This window comes from Ochotona curzoniae, unplaced genomic scaffold, assembly GCF_017591425.1.
Source record: "Ochotona curzoniae isolate NIBS_2020 unplaced genomic scaffold, NIBS_Ocur_1.0 scaffold_1852, whole genome shotgun sequence".
Taxonomy (NCBI): Eukaryota; Metazoa; Chordata; class Mammalia; order Lagomorpha; family Ochotonidae; genus Ochotona; species Ochotona curzoniae.
The window spans coordinates 28,483,631-28,509,067 of record NW_024467087.1 but is presented as its reverse complement, the minus strand read 5'-3'; the positions used below and the strand labels follow the sequence as shown (position 1 = coordinate 28,509,067).

Here is a 25,437-nt window from a genome sequence, read left to right as displayed (position 1 = left end):
ACATGTCATATGCTTGTCCCTGTCTGGAATTTTCACTGAGGGAAGATCTACGTTTTAACTCAGTTCTTGGCACATTCAGTTCTTCCATATGTTGAGACTAAGATTTTTTTTTTAGCTCTTAGATAGCCATCATCTCCTTGACATGCATGTTGGTGGATATCACTGCTTGCATCTTTATGGAGCACCAGAGGCGTGAGACTAACAACATGGGCCCTGCGTTCTTATGTAACATAATTACATGCATTCTGTCTTGGTTAGAAGCAGCGGGGAATCAGAGTTGTGAACCTGAAGGCAGGGAGCATCTTAAGTATGTCCTCATGGGAGATACGAAATATAGAGGTAATCCATATGTGTCATAACACATACTTAAATAAAGGAAGCTTGCATGCAAATATTGGGTTTAAAAAATATATATTTGGTTTGGAGACTGATCTGCTTTGCCACTAGGTGGTGGTATAGTCATTAGATAAGTAGCTGCTATACTTAAGTAAAGCTCTTTGCTCTTGATCTTTCAGGCCTGAAGAGTGGGGTGCCTGCTGTAATGTTGAAAGTAAACCAGAGGGGTGCAATCAAGGGACAGAAGAATCAAAGGTTGGCTATTTTCTATGGAAAATAATTTCCATACTCTTCAGTTATACCATCATGACTTAAACTGATTAAGATCAGGTGATCCATTCTAACTAAATGGTACTCAGGGATTGCTGCTCATGGTTTATTTATTTATTTATTTATTTTGTGGATGTCTCACTTAGCTTCAGATGTAAACCATGTACTTCATTTTGTTCAAATTTCAGAAGCTGTTCTCAAGTTAAAATAATATATACATGCAATATTTAGGTATTAGTTTGATCAATCTTCTGATAATATTACTTTTTTTGTTTGTTTAAGAACAGAATGCTTACTCCTAGTATATCCGAAGAAACTAGGTGATGATCCTGGTGTGGTAAAGGGATGAGAGAATATTTAGCATTTCTATAGGCCTAAGATCAAGGGGCCTTCAGGTTGAGGCTACTTAATAGAGCAAATACTAATGCAGCAACCTACGTAAATCCCAAGCGCTGATAATTTTGGGACAGTATTGAATATGGTAAAATTCTAAGAAAGCAAAAGAAAAATGATAGTTCCTTTGAAAAGTATACCCATCTTACCAAAACAAGTTAACATTTCAAATGTTTCCCAATAAATTTAGGATACAGAAACGCACATCAGCGTATGTCAAGATGACATTTGTCAGATACTTCTTAATTCTGGGTTGTGTTATATTAATTGTAAGAAGAATCCTCAGTTGGTTTTTCCAGGCAATGGTTCCCTTCTGCCATCTAAATTTATGTATATAGTTGGCATTCACTTTTTTTTAAAGATTTGTTTTTATTAGAAAGGCAGATTTACAGAGAGGAGGAGATACAGAGGGAAAGATCTTCATCTACTACTTCACTCCCCAAGTGGCTGCAGTGGCCAGAACTGAACTAATCTGAAGCTAGAACCAGGAGCCTGGAGCTTCTTCTAGGTCTCCCAAGCAGTACAGAATCCCAAGGCTTTGGGCCGTTCTCGACTGCTTTCCCAGGTCACAAGCAGGGAGCTGGATGGGAAGTGGAGCCACTGGGACATGAACCAGTTCCTGTGTAGGATTCCAGTGCTTAAAGGGGGAAGAATTAGCAAATTGATCCATTGCATTGGCCTATGTTTTACTTCTTTAATTTTCTGATGTTTAAAATACAGTATAATTTGCGCTATTATTTTAATAAAGAAGAGGGAGCATTTGTACATAATTTTAAAAAGGTGATCCTTGTTTCTTCACTACTGAAAGAAGGCATATTTAAGCTAATGATGGTGAGCTTGTGGCATGGTTATTTCTCTTTAGTCTCCAGAAAATCCATCCAAGATGCTCTTCCCCTATAAGGTACTCAAAGCCCTGGATCCAGAAATCTATCGTAATGTAGAATTTGATGTTTGGTTGGACAGCAGAAAAGGTAAGTACTCAATAGACTCTTTGTTTTAAAAGATTTAACCAATTTTTATTGTAAAGTCAGATTTATAGAGAGAAAGAGAGACAGAGAAAGATATTTCATCTGCTCGTTCCCTCCCCAAGTGGCTGCAATTGCCAGAGCTGAGCTGATCTGAAGCCAGGAGATTCCTCTGGGTCTGCCATGTAGGTGTAGGATCCCAAGGCTTTTTGCTGTCCTTCACTGCTTTCCCAGGCTGCAAGCAGGGAGCCAGATGGGAAGTGGAGCAGCGGGGACACAAAAAAACGCCCATGTGGGATCCCGGCTTATGCAGGGCGAGGACTTTATTCACTAGGCTACTGTACTGGGCCCCTCAACAGCTTTCTTTCAAATCATAAGTGAACCAAGAAAAAAACACATAAATGAACCAAGAGAAGTTACTTTAGGACATGTTTACAACTTTTTTTTTTGTCAAAAACAGACTAGAACTTTTAATCTTAGCCCCACATATGATTTAAATTGAAAGAAGGAAACAAATAGATTCATAGGGAGTAATCATTTAGAATGTAATGCTTATCTGGGACTTCATTTTTGTGTATACTTTGCAAGATCCTTTAGAGCTAGAGACTGACTCTCAGTGACTGGAAACAAGTCCATTTTAAATGTATTCAGATTATTACTGATAAGTGAATATGTTACATCTATGAATCAAATCTGACCTACAACCTATTTCTCTGTAACCTATAGCTAAGGTTTTTCTGTATTTTTAAATTGCATGATGAAAAACAGTTTATTGTAACACCTTCTCTGAAATTTACATTTTAATGCTCATAATTTTTTTTTAATTCCAAGAAGACTAAGATTGCTCATTGGCTAATTTCACTATCCAGTTATCTGTTGGTGCTGGGCCAGGCTGGCGCCAGCAGTTCAGATCTGAATCCAGGTCTCCCATATGTGCAGGTTTCCCCCGTGGATGCCAGGAACACAACCACATGAGCCATACCTGTTGAATCCCAGAGTCAGGGATCAGAATTGGAGCCAAGGCTCGAATCCAGGCACTCTGAGAAATCAGCAGAAGATGACCCAAGTGCTTGGCCCATGGCCACCCGTGCAAGAGACCCTAATGCAGTTGCTGACTTCAGGCTGACCCAGCCCTAGGCATCTCGAGGCCTAGGAGTAAACCAGTAGATGGATCTGTCTCTGTAACTCTGCTTTTCAAATAAATACTTGAAATAAAAGTATCTGGATAATGTTACTTTGAAATTATACCTTATTTGTGTTTGATAAACTCAGATTATATTTGAATTTCAGCACAAAAATCAGTACAAAATTGTTCTCATGTTACTTGAAACTGACCAATGAACCTGTAAAGAGCAATAGAATGGCCTTTGTGGAGTGTTTCCCCTCCCCACATAGATTTTATTTGTAGCATTGTCGAAAACATCATGGTAAGAATAAATTAGGAAATTGAGTGGTGTAAAATTGGAACATTAACTGGTTCAATTGAATTTGAATGCTTGTTTTCTTTTACCTAGAACTTCAAAAATCTGATTACATGGAGTATGCTGGAAGGCAGTACTATTTGGGAGACAAGTGTCAGGTTAGTTCATTTTAAAAAGCAGTAATTTATTCGTCTGAGATGGAACTTTCTGTCATTCCCAAGTTGAGCAAGACTTATTTACAAAATGCTAGCAAAATGTTTTTGATGTTTGTGTTGCATTTTAATAATGAACTTTTATGGCTAATTACAGCTGTCTTCCAGCATGTGTCACTTTGATTGACTAAGACAGGCAGTGTTGATGTCAGTTATTTTACAAAGGAAACACTGATGCCCTCTGGGGCAAGAGTGGTGTTTGATAGAAACCATCTATCAATGCATGATACTAAAATAATGAGACTAGAAATGTTCTTACTATCTCTTCCCACTTTCAGGTTCGCTTGGAATCTGGTGGAAAATATTATAATGCTCATATTCAGGAAGTTGGAAATGAGAACAATTCTGTAACAGTCTTCATTGAAGAACTGGCAGAAAAGTAAGAGCAAAACAGTGTATTGAATTACTAAAATCTTTGGCTCCGGGTGGCTTTTTATAATACTAACTTTTGAGAATAGGATGCTAATAAAATAACCAGAATTTTATTTGGTATTTACCTGAGAGGTCTTACATTGAATTACCAAAAATATGTTAAAGTAGAAATCACAATGTAGGCTAGGTAGCACTTTTGTATAAAAGTTTCCAGATTCTAGGTACTAACTGACTTATAGGAAATATAAAAATTAAATACAAGGGAATTCTGATGTAAAACTATTCATAGTCACTGGAAAGATGTTTGGTTAACTGAGCCTCTGCCAGTGTCAAGCTAGACCAGTCCTCCTTCTAAAACATGTATCAGAATTAACTAGCAGGCTTATGAAAATAGATTAATATTCTACGCCTCCAGGGTTTTCTGATCTAATAGTGTTTAAGAATTTGAAATTATGACAAATTTTCAGGTGATGGCAATGTTATTGGTCTACTTTAAGAACCACTAAATGAGGCTGTACTGCCCTAACAGTCAAATCTCAGGAGCTTAAAACAGTAAATTTCATTTCTCTCTTTTACCATGTCCATAATGAGTCCTTAGTTGCTCTCTAATGACATGTGCTTTTATAAGAACAAGCATGGAAAGAAAAGAGAATATGACAAACCAGCTGCTGATTCTTCTGCATGTTATTGCATGTTAGTGGCCAAAGTGGTTTTTCTGGTAAAGCCTGACATTATTAGAGTGGGAAAATAAAATCCTCCTCTGAGCAGGGGCAGCAAATATTTATGAACTATTACAATCTACCAGTTTTTCTTCCAGATATAGGATAAGTGCTACACACATAGGTTTTCTACCCTAAACAAACAAAAAGTGAAACAGGTAGGCTGGTGTCAATAAGTTTAAGTAGATGTAGTAGAAAATGAAGCAGGTGGTCTAGGGTGTATGTGTTAAATAAGAGTGGAGTTTGTTACAATGGCTTCATGGTGGTACTTTTAACTTTAAGGCATGTTGTTCCACTGGCTAACCTAAAACCAGTTACCCAAGTGACACCCATTCCTGCCTGGAATGCTGTAACCAGTCGGAAAGGAAGAGGTTACCAGAAAATGTCTGGGGGCTATGTTCCAGAAATGGGTTTGTATACTAAAAAGGCTTTTACTTTTTCTTTCTTATGAGCCATTTTCTTCTGTTTTTTTTTTTTATTTTGAATTATTTTTTCACTTGAAAGTCAGAATTACAGAGAGCTCTTCCATCTACTGTTTCACTCTCAAATAGCTGCAACAGCCAGAACTGATCCGATCTGAAGCCAGGAACCCGGGACTTCTTCTGGGTCTCCCACACGGGTATAGAGCCCTAAAGCTTTGGGCCATCCTCTACTGCTGTCCTACGCCATAAGCAGGGAGCTGGATTGGAAGTAAAGTAGCCAAGGCATTAACTGGAACCTGTATGGCATGCTGGCAATGCAGGCAGAGGACTGTCTTGTTATGTTAGCATACTGCCCCCACTTACGTTGTAATTAAAAAAAAAAATGTTTTCTAATGGATAACACTTTGTTGTAGAATGTTTTGCGGTATTGCTAGTTTCTACCCAGAGGTTGCCAGCAGCACCCTCTGTTTCTACTTAAGAATACTAGAACCATCTGCAGATAATTGTCAAATATACTTTGAAGGAAGAAGAAAACTATTCCTGGTTGAGAGTCACTGTTCTAGGGGACCTTGTGTCAACTTAAGCCGGTATAAATTTTAGCCTCTAAAGCTTGAGGGGAAAATTTGTCAGAATTGGCAAAACACCTCCATAGAAACAGGTAAAAATATTGATAGGCATAATTTCTTAGAAAAAAAGGTGATATAGGTGATTGGATGGTGACTGGATGACTTAATATTTAGAGGTCAGTTTTACTTATAAAGGTAATACTGAGACACACTCGTTGTAAAATTTACCTCATTTTCCCCTTCAAAATGGAAAATCTAGTACAGCATTGCAGAATACGAAAGTTTTCTCCCTGTATATGTTTGGTTTCTTCATGACTAAAGTATTTAAGAGTTTGAGGCAACATGGGAGTTAGAGGATGCCAAGTGTATTGCTTTGGCTGTGAAATTTACTTGCTACTTGTTTGTATGCCTGAAAGCTATGTTAGACATGGACATGAAGCAACGGAAGAAGATATTCAAGAAAGTTCGAGGAAAAGAGGTTTATATGACAATGGCTTATAGCAGGGGAGACGCCCTCCTCCCACCCAGGCTTCAGCATGGCATGCATTATGGGCATGAGCATCCAGTGCACTACTCACAGACAGCAGCGAATGTCCTGCCTAATGAACACTTCCATCCTCAGTACTCAACTCAGAGACAAGGTCGGGGATATGGGATGCCTAGGTAAGACTAAAGGCTCTCAGATACCTTATGTCTGTTTAGATCTTAGAATTTCTGGAAGAATGCAAAAATATCTTATTAGTTCAGATTCTTTATGATTTCTGCCTAAAGGAAGTATTTAGGATAGAACATGTATATTGTTAAATGCTTATCAAATGAATCTGTTGGCATATTTATTTCATAGGGTAGAGAAGGGTTAAAAGTTGGAGAGATGCTAGAAGATAAAATGTCATGAATGTGAATGTTCATGTGCCGCTCTATCCATTAGTAATGGGTAGACCATATGCCAATATGTTAGGAAGAGAAAATCTTGCTGGTTGTATATTTTTAGGAAGGTGTTTTATTGCTACTTAATATCAAAGGCATAAGAGAGTTTTATTTTCGCTTTTTCCTTTATTCTCAGGGATTCATCCCACTTTATAAACAGGCAAAGCATGGCAGGCCCTAAAGTTGGTTTTTACTCTGGCCCAGGTAAAAGGTGCTGCCAAAACTATGATAATTTCTCCTATAGATCTCGGTAAGTATTTTAAGGGTTCAAAAATCAGGAAAAAAATGATTTAAATCTGTTTCATTACTGAACAGTGATAACATAGACTACAAGTATTAACTTTCAATGTTTGAAATGTTTAGAAATGAGAAACATATTTTCTTGTTTTTCATTCTCCAAACTACTTAAGCTCCTTTAGACATAGTCACCGCCAGATGCATTGTATGAATAAGGACTGTCAGTATGGCTTTGTCCCAGAAAATGGACAGATACCTAGGAGCTTGGAAGAAACGGTTACTTTTTATGAAGTTGAAGAAGGGGATGACACTGCTTATCCAACTTTACCTGTAAGTGGGTCAAAGCTTTACTAAATAAAGCTGTTTGCTTTTTTTCTTTTTGAGTAAAGGCAGTGTCAATAAATTTTAGCTTTTTGTCTGAACAACCCAGTACTTTTCTGAAGAATGTGAGTTTTCATCTTAAAGCTTTTAGGAGAAGAGAATTTTAAGCTGTTGTTAAATAATAGTAGAGAGGTAGACAAATAATCTTACATACATATGTATTAATATTTTCTGATGGTCATTACTTTTTAGAAATATTTATTTATTTGAAAGAGTTACAGAGAGGGGAAAGATTGGGAAGGGCTCTTCTATCCCCTGGATCATTCCTCAAATAGCCACAACAGCTGGAACTAGGCCAGGCCAAACCTAGGAGTCAGAAACGTCTTCTGAGTTTCCCACTTGAATAAAGTGGCCCAAAGATTTGGGCTGTCTTCCACTACTTTCCTGGGTGCATTAAACAGAGCTAAATTGGAAGTGGAGCAGCAGAGACTTGAACTGGTGACCATATGGGGTGTGGGCACTGCAAGTTACAGCTTAACCTGCTAAACTATAGTACTGGTTCCAGTTTCATTGCTTTTTTCTTTTGATGCATAATGAGGGATTTACTTATAGAATTCTCTGACAGTAGCAATTCACATTATTACTTACTGTATTACTGATTGCCTTTCAAAATATCTTCTAGCTTGTTTTCTGACTATACAGAGAATACAATTGTGGGTTTTTCTTTGGTGCAGAATCATGGAGGACCCACTGCAATGGTGCCTGCTACTTCAGGATACTGTGTTTCGAGGCGAGGACATACTGCAGGAAAACAGACCTTGAATTCAGAAGAGAGCAATGGCCAGGGTGACAGTGGTGAGTCAGTGTTAATGTTTCTTATATTTTGTAAATCGTTTTTGTTAATGCTTTTCAAACGGTGGTTGGTTTTTAGTGAGTTTGTACATCAGGGCCATGAAATAAACCAAAGGTTTGGGTTTGGGTCTTGTTCTGGTAGCTCATTTTTAAGTCCTGTCTCAGAACTTGCTGACTGATTGAAGGACAGGATCTTTGGCAGGACAGGTTTTTATTTCAATAGGCCATCATATTGTTCATTTTCTTTCTTTTATTTACTTTTATTTTTAATATTTAAATAGTTGAGAGTGATGCCAATGGGGTCTCCGATTAGGGTGGGGAAGGGTCAAAGCATGGAGGAAGGTGGATGGGACAAATGTTTCAATATTTTTTTCTGCTGTTTCTGCAGTAGGAGAGGTGGAGGGGGCTGCTCCTTGCTGTCAAACTACATTAGCACCTGGGGATGTGGTTCAGTCATCTGATAATACCTTAGAGACCCCTACTTAGGAAAAAGTGCACCGAAGGTGTGTCTTAAGTGTTTTTCATAGTTCTGAGACATTGTCAGTCTTGTTGAGAAAATCTTTCCAAGGTCTACTGGCTAACCAAGTCCACCTCAGCGTGCATCCATAGACTCAGATTCTTGCTGCACAACTTGACCCAAACTGTCCAACCTATTCTGTTTTCCATCCTCTGAAGAGGCACTCAGCGTTCCCTGCTGACCTAGATGAACTGGCTGTCATATCCTCTGTGTGCATCTGGACATGCTGTCCCCTGCATGAGCATTAGCAACTAAGGGAGGCCCAGTCCCGATACATGTACTCCAAGGGTGAACCACACATCCTGCGATTTTCTGTATGTCCGAGGTCTGAGTCCGTGGTCTAGTTTGGGAGTCCCCTGAGGAACTTTGCCTGGGATGACCCCAGATGTGACTCTTGTATGCGCCAGCCAGTGCAGGGTCAGGTTCAGTCCATCATCTGTACCAGTCAGAATACATACTGATGGATGCAGCTGCCTGGTCAGTTCTTCCCCCAGCCCCATTTCTTGTGTGAACTGCAGCCTAGCCCAGGCCAGCTCATCACAAGCACAGTCTTCATGCACACTAGGGGACGCTGTGGCCTACTCAGGCACAACCCCTAATAATCTCCCCACCAGGCCTGTCCCCACCCCCGTTTTTATGTGTGCTGGCATGTGCTACATCCTAGCTCAATCTGTCCTGCATTCCATCTAGTTCTTGTGCACACCCATGTGTGATGCGGCTTAGCTCAGCCAGACCCGCTTCCAGACGGCAGCTCACATATGCTAGTGGATACTGCTGCCTTGACCAAGCCTGGCCCACTCCCACCCCTGGCTCTTCTGGTCATCAGCAGGAGCTGCAGTGCAATAGGGCAGTGCCCATAATCCTGTTGGGCCCATTCCCAGCCCCGTATCGTTTGCTAGCCAGGAGTACTATGTCCCAACTTGACATGATTTAAACACAGTCCCAGCACCTACCATTGGGTGCTGTAGCCTAACCCAGTTGACCTGCATCCATTCTGGCTCTCATGTGTGCTAGCTGTTGTGACAACCTAGCCCAGCCTAGCCCACCCTTAACATGTCCCATCCCTAGCCCTGGCTCTTGTGCTCACCAGCAGGAGCTGCAGCCCAGCAGGGTAGTCCCCAAGGTTTTCTTACCAGGCTCACTACCAGCCCCTGGTCTTGCATGTGCCAGCAGGTGCTACAACCCAGTCTGAGATGACCTGCCCCCAGTCTCAGCATTTGTCAGCAGGGGCTACAGACTGGCCCGTCCCACCCTTAGTTCCCAGCTCTCACTAGCAGGTGTAGCAGCCTAGCCCAGCCTGACTCCTTTCCAGTTCCGGCCCCTTCCTGGTTCATGTGAGGGTCATTGAGTCCTGCAGTCCAGCTTGTCTCAGCTTGTCGCCATCCCTAGCTCTCCATGCAAACTGGAGGGTGCTGCAGACCCCACAGAAGTAAGCCCACAGGTCCACTACAGAATTGTCCCCTGATCCAGTTCTCTTATATTCAGTGAGTGCTGTGGCCCAGTCTGAGGTGGCCCACCCTCTGCTCTGACATGTGGGTGGGTACTGTAACCTAGCCCTTCCAGGCATTCCCCCAACCCCAGCTTTTGCATGTACCAGTGCTCGACAGGTGATGCCATTTAGCCCAGTCCAGGTCTCCCCTGTAGGAGGCTACCCTGGCCTGACCCAGACAGAAGTGCTCTCTGGTTGTCCCCTTTAAACCACTTGGGTATCAGTTTCCTTTCCTACCTGTGTCATATTTGTATGACACAGTGGCCCAGTCCATGGAAGACCCCAGAAGTCATTCCTCCCCTTCAAACATGCCCTCAGTGGTTCCCACCCCAATATGTCCCCAGACCTCCTTTCCTGGGCAATCTGCAGCCTAGGGGCTGGGATTCCCCACCTTCCCCACATATACTGAAAATTTTGAAAAAGAAAAATAGAAAAAAAAAATAGAATAGGCAACTATGCTGGTACCATAGTGTAAACACAGATTTGGTTTTAACCAGGCCCAGAATGCCTGCCAGCTTTTGGATGCTTTTCTTCCAGCAGTGAACACTTGCATAGGTACTAGGATGCCTAGGCAGTTGTCTATAGCTAGGTGTAACATTTTTAGTTCTTTGCATAAATGTTTGTTTTTATTTTGATATTTACATAGTTGAAAAGGATGCAAGCCAATGTGGGCCTCTGGTTAGGGTGGGGAAAGTCACTGTACAGAAGAAGCTGAGTGGGACGAATGTTTCAGGATTTTTTTCTTCCTGTGTCCACAGTAGGGGAAAGAGAGGCAACCACTGGTTGCTGTCAAACTACATCAGCAAGCAGGAATGGCGGACAGTTGCTAGATGATGTCTTAGTAAGACCCCAATATGGCAGTGTTCCGAGGATGTTACTTGAGTAGCTTTGATATTTCTGAGACATTGCACCAGGGTTGAGAAAATGTTCCCAAGGTTTACTGGGTAACTACATTCACCTTAGTGCATTCACAGGCTCAGGAACATGTTGAAGTTTGGGGAGGGTTCCTCGAGAACATTAGTGGGCAGAGGCTCATTGGTTCATCTTACACCTTTCAACAATTCAACAGAGTCAGAGCTAGGACATATTGGAGCTAGATAGAAAATTTATTGTCACCAATTAGATAAAATCATTTAAAAGGAGATGTTACAGTAATGTGTATTTTGAAACTAGCTTTAATAGAGGATTAGGTTTTAATTCCTAATCAATGATAAATTGATGTATCCATGTATCAATGATAAATAATTTTAAAATGCTGCAGTGTTCTAAAGAATATTGTATCCTTCCTCACCAATAACACGTTTTTTTAACAATGAGAACTTAACGAGAGACAAAGAACATAAAGATTACTTCAGTAGAATATGAAATCTGTGTCTCTAGTCTGTCACCAAAATGGAAATAAAAAAACTTCACAAGTTACTACATGTGTTCATCTCATAACTTGGAACAATTTAGCAGAGGATTCAATTCTAATTCTATGCCAGTTTATCTTTGCTATTAATGCTACATTTTTAGAGAATGCTGTGAACAATACTTGAAGAGTTATATTTAATCACAGTACAAATGTTGTTCATACAATATAAATGGATAAGAATACTTAAGATTACATTTAGAAAATATTTAAATTAAAACTTTTAACTCTGCATAAATCGCTCTAGGGGGTCTCTAGCAGGAACCATTGTTTTTGGTGGGCTCTGTTAAGTTACAAAATAAGTTTGGAAAGTAACAAGCTAGTTTTTTAAAGATGATGTTAATTGACGTACCTCCTACCTGCTGCCACCGCATTTCAAAGAGAGGAAAGGAACGTTTAAACTGACATTTTGGGAAACTGCAGCCACTGGGAGTAGCTGGTTTAACACAGAGTAATTACAAAAGATGCCAGGGGGGTGGGCAAGGAGAGCAGTTGTGACTGCTGCTGGTGGAAGGGGGAAAGAGCCAGAGTTTTGTCCCTGAGGTGGTTGGGCAGCAAGTGATTGGGGGTTAGCATATGGAGGAGGCCAAGTAAGAGAGGTGGATTTTCCTGGGTAGAATGCTTGGAAGTCAGATTGAATAGAGTGAGTCAGGTGAAGAGTTTGGGGATTCAGAATTCAGAGAGTGAGCGGGATTGAGAGTGAAGGTGAGAATAAAGGAAAAAGCAGATTTGAACATAGGCAATACCTAACCATTTCCCATTGCGGTGACAGAATTTACCTGGATCATGGAAAATTCAGAGGTCAAATTTCTTCTTCTTCTTTTTTTTTTTTTTGTCAAATTGAGTTATTGCCTAATTTGTGTCAATTTTAGGCCACCTTGTGGAGGAAAATGAGTTGGATCCAGTGTAAACTGTATTGCAGAAGAAAATTAGGCTAGATGTCAAAGTGGTAGGGTTTTTGAGATTTTTTTTTTTTAGGAGGCAGGCAAGTGGCAACGCTAGGGGGCTTGGACTCTGCCGCCCTGCTATAATGTCCAGAGCCCAAGGTGGTGGGATACACAACCACAGAAAGGTCGGTCAGACAAGGGACATCGCCACAGTCCTCCCGGACCCTTCTCACGGGGAGTTGGGCCAAACCTATTACAGTCCAGAGCTTACAGGAGGATTCCTGGGAGTGGGGATTTTCGTAGAGGGCAAAGTCTGAGAGTACAAATGGGAAAGGGACTCGCGGAGAGGTTACACTTACCCATCAACCACAGCGAGCGATAGGCCACTGTTGATCTGATCAGTGTGGCGTATGGAGTCAGCAGTGGCTGAGAGGCTATGAGAGGTTTCCTTCACAAGTTAGTCCAAGTTGGAGTCAGAAGAAGTGATTATGGGAGCTCAGATTCCTGAGTAGAGAGAGCAGAGAGAGCAAATGTGAGACAGTCGGCCATCTCTGTGCAGGGGAGAGATGGAAGGCAAGATGGAAGAGAATCCTACCCCTGGGACAGCCTGCCTGGGGCTTTTCCCAGGTGGGTAGAGTCGTCCAGGGGGGCTCAGTGGTCACTCTGGCCCTCGCTCTCTGTTTGCCACAGAAACAAAGGGACCCTTGAAGAAAAGGAAGAGTTCATTGGAGCTCCTACCTGTAGAGCTGACTTGAGTCAGAGGCTGGGCCCTCACTTCTTTCTGGGTTCAGCACCAAAATGTTAGGTTTAGGGGAAGCTCAGACACATGAAAGAAAAAGAGGCTTTTAATTCAGGCGAAGGATTTTATTAGGAGAATGAGTCTCCCTGGCGGGAGATGACTCAGGACCACTTCCGCATGGCGGGATGACGTATGAGGGAAATGGCCATCCAGGGTGAACAGCACTGGGGCTTTATACATCTTAGGCGCAGGGGATGGGAGAAGGCTGTAACTCCTGGGTTTGCACATATGAGGAATGATCTGTAGCGCAGGGTACTCATGATGGTGGGTTGAGACAAAGTCTGGGTGGATCCTGTAGGGCATTCCAGACCTTCTTAAGGAAATAAGGCCTGCATGATCCATCATGGATTATTCTCACTTTGCCTCAGGCCAGTGTTCGCTGTGCTGCAGCGATGGACTTGTTGCATGGAGCCTATAGTAATACGCCTGGACTCTGACTGATGATCAATAGCCGAGGTTTATTGTTGGCATCAGATGTTTTTCAAAAGATTTATTTATTTTATTACAAAGTCAGATATACAGAGAGGAGGAGAGACAGAGAGGAATATCTTCCGTCTGATGATTCACTCCCCAAGTGAGCACAACGGCCCGTGCTGTGCCGATCTGAAGCCGGGAACCTGGAACCTCTTCCGGGTATCCCACACGGGTGCAGGGTCCCAAGACCTTGGGCCATCCTCCACTGCTTTCCCAGGCCACAGGCAGGGAGCTGGATGGGAAGTGGAGCTACTGGGATTAGAATCGACGCCTATATGGGATCCCAACACATTCAAGGTGAGGACTTTAGCCGCTAGGCCACAGCGTCGGGCCCTGGCATCAGGTTTTTATAGACCAAGGGTCACATAGGAAAAGAGAGGAGGTATTGAGCTTCTCTACAGAATCCATCAGTTGTTTCTATACCCTTGTTTGGAACTCTTCTCTTTTGTATATCTCACCAAGTGTTCTCATTCACATGCTATCCACTCAGTTCTCATCCATTTAGTTATACATTTAGTTATACGAATGGTACACATTCAGTTGTTCTCATACAAATGTTATCCTATCAGTTGTAATGCTGTGCTCCTTGACCTTCTAGGTCACAATATCCTTCCACAGGTCAGCATCCTGTTTTTACCAGCCTAGCAGCTGTCACGTACTCTGCATCTGGGCATGCTATTTACCGTCCAGCATCAGCAACTGAGGAGACCCAGTCTTGATACATGCCCTCAAGGTTGGACCATGTATCGTGATTTTCCCTGTGGCCAGGATTTCAATCCAGCCATCTAAGTGGGAAGTTCCCCAGAAACCTCACTTAGGGTAACCTCAGACTTGACTCCTGTGAGCACCAGCTAGTGCAGGGTTAGGTTTGGTCTGTCACCTGCACCAGCCAGCACACATACTGGTGGATGCAGCTGCCTGGTCAGTTCACCCAAATTCCCATCTCACATGAATTGATAGTTGCTGCAGTTTAGCCCAGTCCAGCCCACTACAGACATGATCTTCATACACACCGCAGGTGCTCTGACCTAGTCAGTCGATCCTCTAATAACCTCCTACCAGTCCCATCCTCAGCCCTGGTTTTTATGTGTGCCAGAATGTGCTGCAGCCTAGCCCCGACCATCCGGCATCTCATCTAACTGTGTGCACAGCCATGGGTATTGCAGTTTAGCTCAGCCTTATACCCCACTAACCCCGGCCTGCACATATGCTGATGGGTGCTGCTGCCTTAACTAGCCTGACCTATCCCGAGCCCTGGCTCTCCTGTACACCAGCAGGAGCTATAGCACAGCGGGAGAGTGCCCACAGTTTCCTTACTGAGTCCATTCCCAGTCTTGGATCTTGTGCCTGCCAGGTGATACTGTGGTCCAGGCTGACATGACTTGAACCCAGTCCTTGCTCTTTCCAGCTAGTGCTGCTCCTAGCCTGCTGGCCTACACGCGTTCTGGCTTTCATTTGTGTCAGCTGGTGCTGTGCTGCCTGGCCTGGCCAACCTCCCCACTTTCAGCTCACACGTTTACTAGTGGAAGCAGTGGCCCAGCAGGGGAGTCTCTGAGGTTACCCTATCAGGCTCACTTCAGGCCTCAGTTCTTGTCCTTTGCAACAAGTGCTGCAGCCAAGTCTGAGATGGCACATCCCTCAGTCTGGGCATTTACCAACATGTGCTATAGCCCGGTTCAACCTATTCTGACCCCAGTCCAGCTCTCAATGGTGAGTGCATTAGCATAGGTCTTAATGATTTTTACTTGATAAGATAGTAGTATAAAAATATATCCTTAATAGATAAGACATTTTTAAATAATTCTCCTTAGCATTTGTTTAATTACTTTGGCCTTTTCATATGGCTACCTTTTATTTTGCAAGACTGTTTTAGAATGTCTTTTCACCCAAAGAAGTTTAGTGGACCTGTAAACACTGCTATTTGTTGAATCCTAAAGTAATTGTGTTTATAACTTTAATATAGTTTTTCCTGTAATATCCTCAGGGGTATGTTATTCCTGTTTTGTCTGTGAGGAGACATGAAATTCAAATGACATGTTCAAGGTCATAATGTTGATAAATGGCAGATATGTAATATTTATGTAACAGTTTTGTTAGTATATAACTTTACCTCTTTAAAGTGTATAATTCAATGATTTTTATTACATTCAGAATCGCATAACCATCATAGTTAGTATTAGAGCATTTTTGTCACTCTAGAAATCAATTTAGTACCCATTTGCACCTATTTCCCATATTTAGTAACCACCCTGTGGCCAGTCATTGGTAACAATGTTCTCTTTATGTCTAGGGATTTACCTGTTCTGGTCTTTGTAATATAAGAGTCTTCATAAAGTTTATGTAAAATATGCATTGTTTGAATTTGTTTTCTACAACTTTTTAAAATAGCATTGACCCTATGTGAGGACAGAGATGGATCTTGGACTCGTGTGTATCTGACTCTAGATACTATGTATGCATACATGTATGCCCGCAACAGATGTTATATTGCTTTCCCATCATGGATATGTTTATTTTTTTCCATCTTACTAGTAAATGATAATATGGCAGAACAGTTCAGATTAGGTGACCTGAGATATTTTGTACAACTTGACTTCTCTTATATTAAGTAGAAGAAAATGCAGTATATATTTCTACCAATTTGAGGAGCAAAAAATATAGCACAAGGTTGATTTGTGAAAATGTAATTGTGTGCATGCATGTTCTTTTTTAATGCAAATATTTATTTGTTTGTGTAATAGATTTTTGGTACAGTTATATAGGGTCTGGGATTTCCCCCCCCACACACACACACAAATTCCCACCCCTGATTGATTTTCCCCATGTTATATTAGTGTAGTCCTTTATGAGGAGTTATAATTCCATTAGTCTGTTATTTAAGTGTGTGCTGACATTTGTGGTACAGTGTCAAACTGCATGCATGTTCTTTTTTTTTTTTTAAGATTTATTTATTTATTGGAAAGTCAGATATACAGAGAGGAAGATCTTCCGTCCGATGATTCACTCCCCAAGTGAGTGCAACAGCTGATGCTATGCCGATCTGGAGCCAGGACCCAGGAACTTCTTCCGGGTATCCCACACGGGTGCAGGGTCCCAAAGCTTTGGGCCATCCTCAACTGCTTTCCCAGGCCACAAGCAGGAAGCTGGATGGGAAGTGGAGCTGCTGGGATTAGAACCAGCACCCTTATGGGATGCCGGGGCGTTCAAGGCGAGAACTTTAGCTGCTAGACCATGCCGCTGGGCCCATGCATGCATGTTCTTAAGGATGCTTCCTGTCTTCTCTTTTTAGCCCTTTGGGTAACATCAAATAAACTGCTTGCCCATAGTGCCACAGTTAATATAACCAGATCTCTGTTCTCACCTTCAGTGCTGCTGTCTAAAGAAGCTGACTGAAAATGTGGCTGATAAGTGCTATACTAAAGAGTCAGATTCAGTTCAGACTGGTAAAGTTTTATGTAGTGGAAAACTGTCCAGTTGAACATTGACTTCTTCGTTTCAGCAGTGCATTAACCTTATAGCCAGGTCCTTCATTATACTGAGCCTTCCTTTCAGGAAAAATTATACTGAAGCTATATTATTGATATAAAACAGGCATAGAACATATGAGGCATCCCATATCACTTTATTGTCTACCTCAGGAAACTGAGTTATACTCAGGTTATAATCACCATTTGAGTGTATTACGTTAAATAAATTCTAAATATTTTTTGCTTTATCCTCAAAACCCAATATGAGCTACGTGCTTTTACCCATTTTACAGTGAAGAAACTGAGGCCCAAAGATGACATAACTTACCTAATGTAGCTAATCAAGATTCAAATCTAGGCAATCCCAGCTCCAGGCCTTGTGTGCTGTCACACTGCACTGCCTCACTGGGAAAAGTTGAACACAGCTAGATTATTCACTTTGCTGGAACTCTTAAGGGCATTTTGTTATTCCTGAAAAATTGTACAATATAAAATAAAATTTTCTCTTTAGAAAAGGAGGGAGCGTTTTCAGGAGAATTTGTATTGTTTATAGCTAATCTTTTGCTTCAGTATCAGCTAACATGAAAGCTGAAATGATTTCTAAGGTTGTATGCATTTTAGTTTTGAACATACAGCTATGAAGCTTAAGGGAAAAAAACAGGTGAGTAAAAACCAGGAAAAGTGGGCCCGGCGCGGTGGTGCAAGTGGTTAAGGTCCTTGCCTTGCTTGCCCGAGATCCCATATGGGCGCCGGTTCTAATCCCAGCAGCCCCGCTTCCCATCCAGCTCCCTGCCTGTGGCCTGGGAAAGCAGTTGAGGATGGCCCAAAGCTTTGGGACCCTGCACCCATGTGGAAGATCCGGAAGAGGCTCCTGGCTTCGGATCGGCATAGCATTGGCCGTTGCGCTCACTTGGGGAGTGAATCATCGGACGGAAGATTTTCTTCTCTGTCTCTCCTCTCTGTATATCCACCTTTCCAATAAAAATGAAATAAATCTAAAAAAAACCAAACAAACAAACAAAAAAACAGGAAAAGTAAGTGCTAGACATTTGGTTCTCTGAAACTAAGAAAATCTTTGTAAATATGCTACTGTCTTTTTTTTTCTAGGGGATTATCATGAAGAATATCTTTATCCTTCAGGTCAGTGAGATGTAGATATAATCTGAGATTCATTGTTTATTGAATTTCAAGTTATAAAATAATGCTTGTATTTTACTTTGAGTATTGTCTTCTAGAACCAGACTATGAAACTTCAGGTGTTTACAGCACAACTGCATCTACAGCAAACTTGGTAGGTATTAATAATAGCGAATTCTTGTGGTTCTTACTATGTACTAGTGCACTGTTCTAGGAAATATACATAAAAATGTATTCAAATCAAATGTGTAGGGCAGTTAAGGATTATTATCACTTCTTAGGTGAATTGAAGCAGAAGTTAAATAACTTATCCGAGATCATACTGCATTTCTGAAATTGATCTATTCTGGAGTATTCCTAATGTGTGTTGTTAGTATAAGAGAAAATTTTAACATAGTAGTGATGGTCTTTAGGAGATTGTATTTGATTTTTGAATGAGTTAAAATGGAACATAAGTCTCAATCATTTAATACAGCAACAGTGTGCTTCTTGGTTCTGTTACATATCCAACACAGGTTTATAAAGCACTAAGGGACACATAACGATAGACGCTCCACTCTGATTGCCAAGAGGGGAAATAAAAACTGATAAATGGTGCGTTGAGTCCTAGAAGAGCTTCTAACAGAAGTGACACACAGCACTTGTTTTCATTGTGTTGACCAGAGCAGATTCAACTGATAAGTCCTGTTTCCTTGTGCTTGAAAGGCAAAATGTTGACAGTGGTAAGGATTACAATATCCAACTTGACCTCCCTTCCACAAAAAAAATATTTCCTGTTGACCCCAGAAGAGATAAACCTACAAGTACAGTTCAGTGTACTCAAACTCAAAGCCAAGGATTTCTGGGTAATGTGTTAAATTCTCTATATTGGGTCCAGGTGTGACACCTCTTGGTTGTGATGCCTAAAGCAAGATGGAAGATTTAACCATGCCCACTCATATTCAAGCTACAATTATAGAGCAGGGGATGAAAATTTAAATAAATTCCTGGAAAGAGTGAATTGGTAAAACCATTAATTATTGTCCCATAGCAATTCTGAAATCTTGGGCAGACAATATGAAGAACCCCAGCTTGGTCATGGGGAACTGTTCTTTGGTTTGTTCTTTTTAGGGTCTCTTGGTTATTTCAATACTCTCCTTTCTTTCAAAAACAAAATTTCAGTCTACTCCATAATCACAGGCTTAATGCACCATTAGTCATAATATTCAAAAAGTAGGAACTAGAAACATGACAGTTCCATAGGAGTATAAACAAGGGCTACAAACAACAATCAAATCACAGGTTGTCCATTTCATACCTATATATGTTTTTATCACATATACTTACTACATATAGGTGAAAACATGCTATTTGTATTTTGAGGACTGGCTTATTTTACTAAGCATAATCATTTCCAATTACATCCATTTACTTGCAGAATACAAGATTTCATTCTTTATGGATAAGTAGTATTCTTTATATATTTATCCAGTGATCAGTTGATGGTTGATTCCCTAATTTGCCTTTTGTTAGTTGACCTGCAGTAAATATGATGGTCAAAATAACTCTTTCATATGCTGATTTCATTTAGTTTGGGTCATTTCCTAAGAGTGGGAGTCACATGGTAAATCTAATTTCAGATTTCTGTAGAATCGTCATATTGACTTCCATAATGGTTATATTAGTATACATTTAAACCCATAGCGTATTGGAGTATTTTTTGCCTCATATTGTTACGAGGTATTCATTGTTTTTTGATACTTGGAAAATTGGATGAAGTGGATTCTCATTGTGGTTTTTTTTTTTAATTGATTACATTGCATTATGTGACACAGTTTCAGAATCTTATTGTGGTTTTTATTTGCATTTCCCTGATGCCTAGTAATCCTGAGCATTTATTCCTGTGTCTGTTGGCCACTTGAATTTCATCCTTTGAAAACAGCCTGCTTATGTCGTTTGCCCATTCTTTCTATTGGCTCTTCACTTTGTTGTTTTACTGTGCAGAAGTTTCTTAGCTTGATGTGTTCCCAATTGTTTATTTTTGTTTTGCTTTTCTGTGTTTCTGGGGTCTTTTCCAAAACGTCTGCCTAAGCCTATGTCTTACAGCATTTCCTTTGATGCTTTCCTGTGCTAAATTGATGGTTTCAGGTCATAAATGCATGTCCTACTCAATTTTGAGTTGATTTTTTAATAGGATGTCATATCAGGAGCTTGTTCCATATTTCTGCATTCAGATATCTAATTTTTCCAGAATCTTTTGTTGAAGAGATTGTCCTTTCTTTAGGGATTGATTTTAGCTCGTTAGTCAGACATTAGTTGGTTGTAACTGTGTGGATTCAAGGATTGCTTTTATCCTGTTTAAAAGGTTTTCAGTACTGGCACATATATTCTTTTACTGAGAAATTCACTTATAATAATTTTATCTTTCACAGTTTAGGATTGTAGCAGTTGTTGCTTTTTTTTTTTTTGAGAGATTTATTTTTATTGCAAAGTCAGATATACAGAGAGGAGGAGAGACAGAGAGGAAGATCTTCCATCCGATGATTCACTCCCCAAGTGGCCACAATGGCCAGTGCTGCGCCAGTCCAAAGCCAGGATCCAGGAACTTCTTCCAGGTCTCCCACATGGGTGCAAGGATGCAAGGCCCAAGGCCTTGGGCCATCCTCAACTGCTTTCCCAGGCCACAGGCAGGGAGCTGGATGGGAAGTGGAGCTGCCGGGATTAGAACCGGCGCCCATATGGGATCCCGACACTTACAAGGTGAGGACTTCAGCCACTAGGCTACCACGCCAGGCCCAGCAGTTGTTTCTTCAATCCTTCTTATGTTCCTACATGCAAGGACTATTTGCTTTAATTTCTGGCCTATAGTTGGTAATTCTTTATTACATGTCTTCAAAATTTTCATAGAGTGCCTGGCGTGATAGCCTAGTGACTAAATCATCTCCTTGCACGCATTAGGATTCCTTGAGGGCGCTGATTTTGATCCCACCTGTTCCACTTCCCATCCAACTCCCTGCTTGTTGCCTGGGAAAACAGCATAGGACGACTCAAAGCCTTGGAACCCTACACCCATGTGGGAGAACTGAAGGAGGTTCTTGGTTCCTGGCTTCTGATCAGCTCAGCTCCGACCATTTCAGCCACTTGGGGAGTGAAATAGCATCTCTTTGTCTCTCCTCTCTGTAAGTCTACCTTTCCAATATCAATAGATAAATCTTAAAAAAAAACTTTAATAGAAAGTCAATATTATGGAAAAGTATATGTGAATCTGATTTTTAAGACCAAAATAGCCTCCTTGAAGTTGCTTTTCTTCTTTCTGAAGTATTCTCATATTTTTGCTAAATTTTCCAACAGTTATCAAAACACAATAAATATTACAATTGGGTTTTATAAACCACTTCTCCTAAGAGCTGCACATTCATAATCTGTTAGAGAAACACCAAATAAATAAAATTGATCTGTGGAGTCATTCTATAACCTACCTAAAGATTCTGATCACATGTGTTTAGTCCCAAGGCAGATTTGAAAATGTAACTGAAATTTAAATAGTTTCTAGATGCCCTTTCTTGTTTTTGAAGTAGAACTAGTAGTAGTAGTTTTTTTAATGGAATACATTCTGTCTAATGTAGCTTGGGACAGAGGTGGGCTAGCTGATTGACTGCATCTTATCTAAGGCCGATGTAGAAGGATGCAAACACTGCTTTCTGTGTTTCTTAAAGTCTCTTCAGGACAGAAGACCATGTTCTGTGCCTCAGGATGTAGTTACTTCATACAGCTACCCCCAGAAGGTAATTGTATACTGTTATCAAATAACAAAAGGTCTGAATGAAAATGAATTTTCTTTTATATCTATCATAAAAACAGCTGATCGTATTCTTTTAAGTAGCGTTATACCTTATGATAGATGACACAGTGATTATGTAAATCAATTCAATAGAATTGATTGAAAATCTGTGTCCCAGACACTGTTCCATGTGTTGTCATTAAACTACTCATAGTTTACTGTGCACCTCTTCTGTGATGAGTGAGTTAATGTAAATGACCAAACTGTCTTATTGAAACAAATTTAAAGCTTCCCCATAAGAATAGGAAGTTGGCATGGAAAAAGTACCTGAAGACCTAGGCGTAACTACTCTTCTTGGGAATCATAAGAGATTGAGAAAAGCATTTATTTATTTTTTTTAAGATTTATTTATTTATTGGAAAGTCAGATATACAGAGAGGAGGAGAGACAGGAATATCTTCCATCTGATGATTCACTCCCCAAGTGAGCGCAGTGCTCAACGCTATGCCGATCCAAAGCCAGGACCCAGGAACTTCTTCCGGGTCTCCCACGCGGGTGCAGGGTCCCAAAGCTTTGGGCCATCCTCAACTGCTTTCCCAGGCCACAAGCAGGGAGCTGGATGGGAAGTGGAGCTGCCAGGATTAGAACCGGCACCCATATGGGATCCCGGGGCGTTCAGGGTGAGGACTTTAGCTGCTAGGCCATTGTGCCGGGCCCGAGAAAAGCATTTAGAACAGAGCCTGTGAATCATTCACTTTTGCAAATTTGATAGAAAAGTAACAGTCAAGAAGGAAGAGAAGTAGGAGAGTATATTAATGTGGAAACCCCAGTAAGGGAATATTTCAAGAAGCTTCCTTTGCTGCTAAGGGATCAGGTGACATCAGGATTAATAGCTTTATGAAGATTTGTTGCCACGGAGATTACACGTGATTTTGAATGCAGTCTTAGAGGACCAGAGAGGGTATTATCCTCACTTCTATGGATGATAAGGAAATGGAATTACCTGTGAAGACAGGATGCTCAAGAAAAGTCTTGCCACTTAATATCTGCAAAACTCGTACTGGGTGCTGAGGGGAAGTGTGTTACAGAGTTGTGGCATAAGCAGACGAAAAAAATTGTAATCTCAGAATAGAGACAGAGCGAAAGAGCTTCCATCCACTGGTTCACTCCCCAAATGGCCACAACAGCCAGATCTGATCAGATCCAAAGCCAAGAGCCAGGAGCTTCTTCTGGGTCTCCAAGTAGTTACAGGGTCCCAAGGCTTTGGGCCGTCTTCCACTACTTTCCCAGGCCATTAAGCAGGGAGCTGGCTGGAAAGTGGAGTAGCCAGAATGCAAATCGGCACACATATGGGATCCCAGTTCTTGAAGGGGGGAAGATTAGCCAATTGAGCACTGCACTTGGCCTCGAATGAGAAACTAAATGTGTATTAAATCTCCGGAATAACATTAGAAAATTTACAGGTTACCTATTTGAGGAAAAGATAAGTAGGCAAATGGCAGCCAGGCTAGATGGAAACTTCATTGTATGCAATTTGATACTTAATTTTTGAATCTTATTAACATTTTCAGAAAGATAACAGCTTTAAAAGTTACACTTCTGGGACAGTGTTGTGGCATATCAGGTTAAGTCACTGTCTGCAATACTGGCATCTCATACAGGCATCGAGTCGAGTTCTGGCTGCTATACTTCTGATCTGTCTCCCTGCTAATGCACCTGTGAAAGTAGCTGAAAACGGTCCAGGTGCTTGGCTTCTGAACCAATGTGGGTGACCTAGATGAAGCTCCTCCATTCTGCCTGGCCTAGCCCAGCCCCAGCCATTATGTTCATTTGGGGAGTGAAACAGTAGATACTCTGTTTGATAATATCATATCATATCATATCATATCATATCATATCATATCATATCATATCATATCATATCATATCATCTCTCCCTTTCATATAAATAAAATATGTTGAAACTTTCAAAGTAAGCCAGGATCTTTGAATAAACTTCCTACATAGGGTTTATGTAAAGATAGGCATCTTAGTGTTTCAGTTACCAAACAAACATTGTCTTTACTTAAATTTAGTATTAGATGAGAAGCTATCTCCTTGAGAAACGAAAATTATGAGTCCTGAACTTTTTATGCACTTACAGGTGATGGGAAGTTCTCCGGTACTTGCAGCTTCCTGTGCCAATAATGTTCCACCTCCAGTCTTACCTAACTGTACGGCAGCTGATCAAACTACCAGTTCCGCTTCAATTTCCACACAGAATACTCTACCTCCTCTATGTATGTCTACACCCGCACGAGGTATACCAGGTAGGTTATCAACAGTTGCTTACTTTGGAAACTTCTTTTCCTATTTAAGAATGTGTTCCCACAAGTATTACAGTCTATTACAATGAATAGATAACTGTCAAAATTTAAGTTTGTTTTGTCATTGAGGAATCCTTGAGATGTGAGAGTCAATGTTTAAGGTTTTTTATTCTTGCAAATGTGGCAAAAAATTTTAATAACATTTATACTTACTTTGTTACCCATTGAATAGTTAAAGGACTTGTACCAGTTTCTCAGACTTTGAGTTGTTTTATTATGCAAAAACTAACAGAAATGCTTCTCAAGTTATAAATTCCTGAAACATTTACTATAAAATTCCTGTGTAGTAAATCATTCTCCTGTGAATCTGATCAAGACTATAAGGTCTAGAACTTGGTAATTCTAGATTACAGTCTTCGTTTTATGAGTTTTGAGTTGTTAATTTTGTTGAAGAATTAGGGAAGTAGATCACTTCTATAATGAAGACTAAAATATAGCAAGCTTTAACAAATGCGTATAGCAGATAATGTTTTAAAACTTTAAAATGGATAAGAACATAAGAAAGGAAAAATCTAAAACTAAAAATAGAAGATTGTCAAATGACATTCAAGCTAGACAAAAGCTGTTAATCCTTGATAGTTTCTCAATGAATAAGAAAATAAAACAAATTTTGAAACTTGTAATTTTGGTTTTTTTTTAATTTTATTATTTTTTTTAAGATTTAGTTTTATTGGGAAGGCAGATATACAGAGAGGAGGAGATACAGAGAAAGAGAGGAAGATCTTCCGTCCGATGATTCACTGCCAGTGTTTCGCCAATCCGAAGCCAGGAGCTCTTCTGGTCTCCCATGTGGGTGCATGGTTCCAAGGCTTTGGGCCATCCTTAACTGCTTTCCCAGGCCACAAGCAGGGAGCTGGATGGGAAGCAGGGCCACCAGGATTGAAGCAGTGACCATATGGGATCCCAACACATTCAAGGCAAGGACTTTAACCACTACACTATCACGTCAGGCCCCGAAATCTGTAATTTTGAAAACTTGAGGCCAGTGTTGTAGTATAGCTGGTAATGGTGTAATGGTGGCATACTACATGGACTCTAGTTCATGTCCCAGCTGCTCTACCTCTGATCCAACTCCCTGATAATGTGCCTGGGAAAAGGAGCAAAAGGAAGTCCAAGT

General features: G+C 40.7%; 1 protein-coding gene across 1 annotated transcript in view; it reads left to right on the top strand.

Annotated features, from left to right (window-relative positions):
* Positions 1 to 25,437, top strand: part of ALG13 (ALG13 UDP-N-acetylglucosaminyltransferase subunit) — a 91,423-nt gene that overhangs the window by 45,078 nt on the left and 20,908 nt on the right. Inside the window, 13 exon segments of the mRNA XM_041000107.1 lie at positions 516 to 591; positions 1,862 to 1,970; positions 3,479 to 3,543; positions 3,876 to 3,976; positions 4,971 to 5,098; positions 6,093 to 6,339; positions 6,740 to 6,853; positions 7,014 to 7,170; positions 7,896 to 8,016; positions 18,165 to 18,197; positions 18,293 to 18,348; positions 21,890 to 21,958; positions 24,098 to 24,263. Coding sequence (XP_040856041.1) covers positions 516 to 591; positions 1,862 to 1,970; positions 3,479 to 3,543; positions 3,876 to 3,976; positions 4,971 to 5,098; positions 6,093 to 6,339; positions 6,740 to 6,853; positions 7,014 to 7,170; positions 7,896 to 8,016; positions 18,165 to 18,197; positions 18,293 to 18,348; positions 21,890 to 21,958; positions 24,098 to 24,263 — 1,442 coding nt within the window.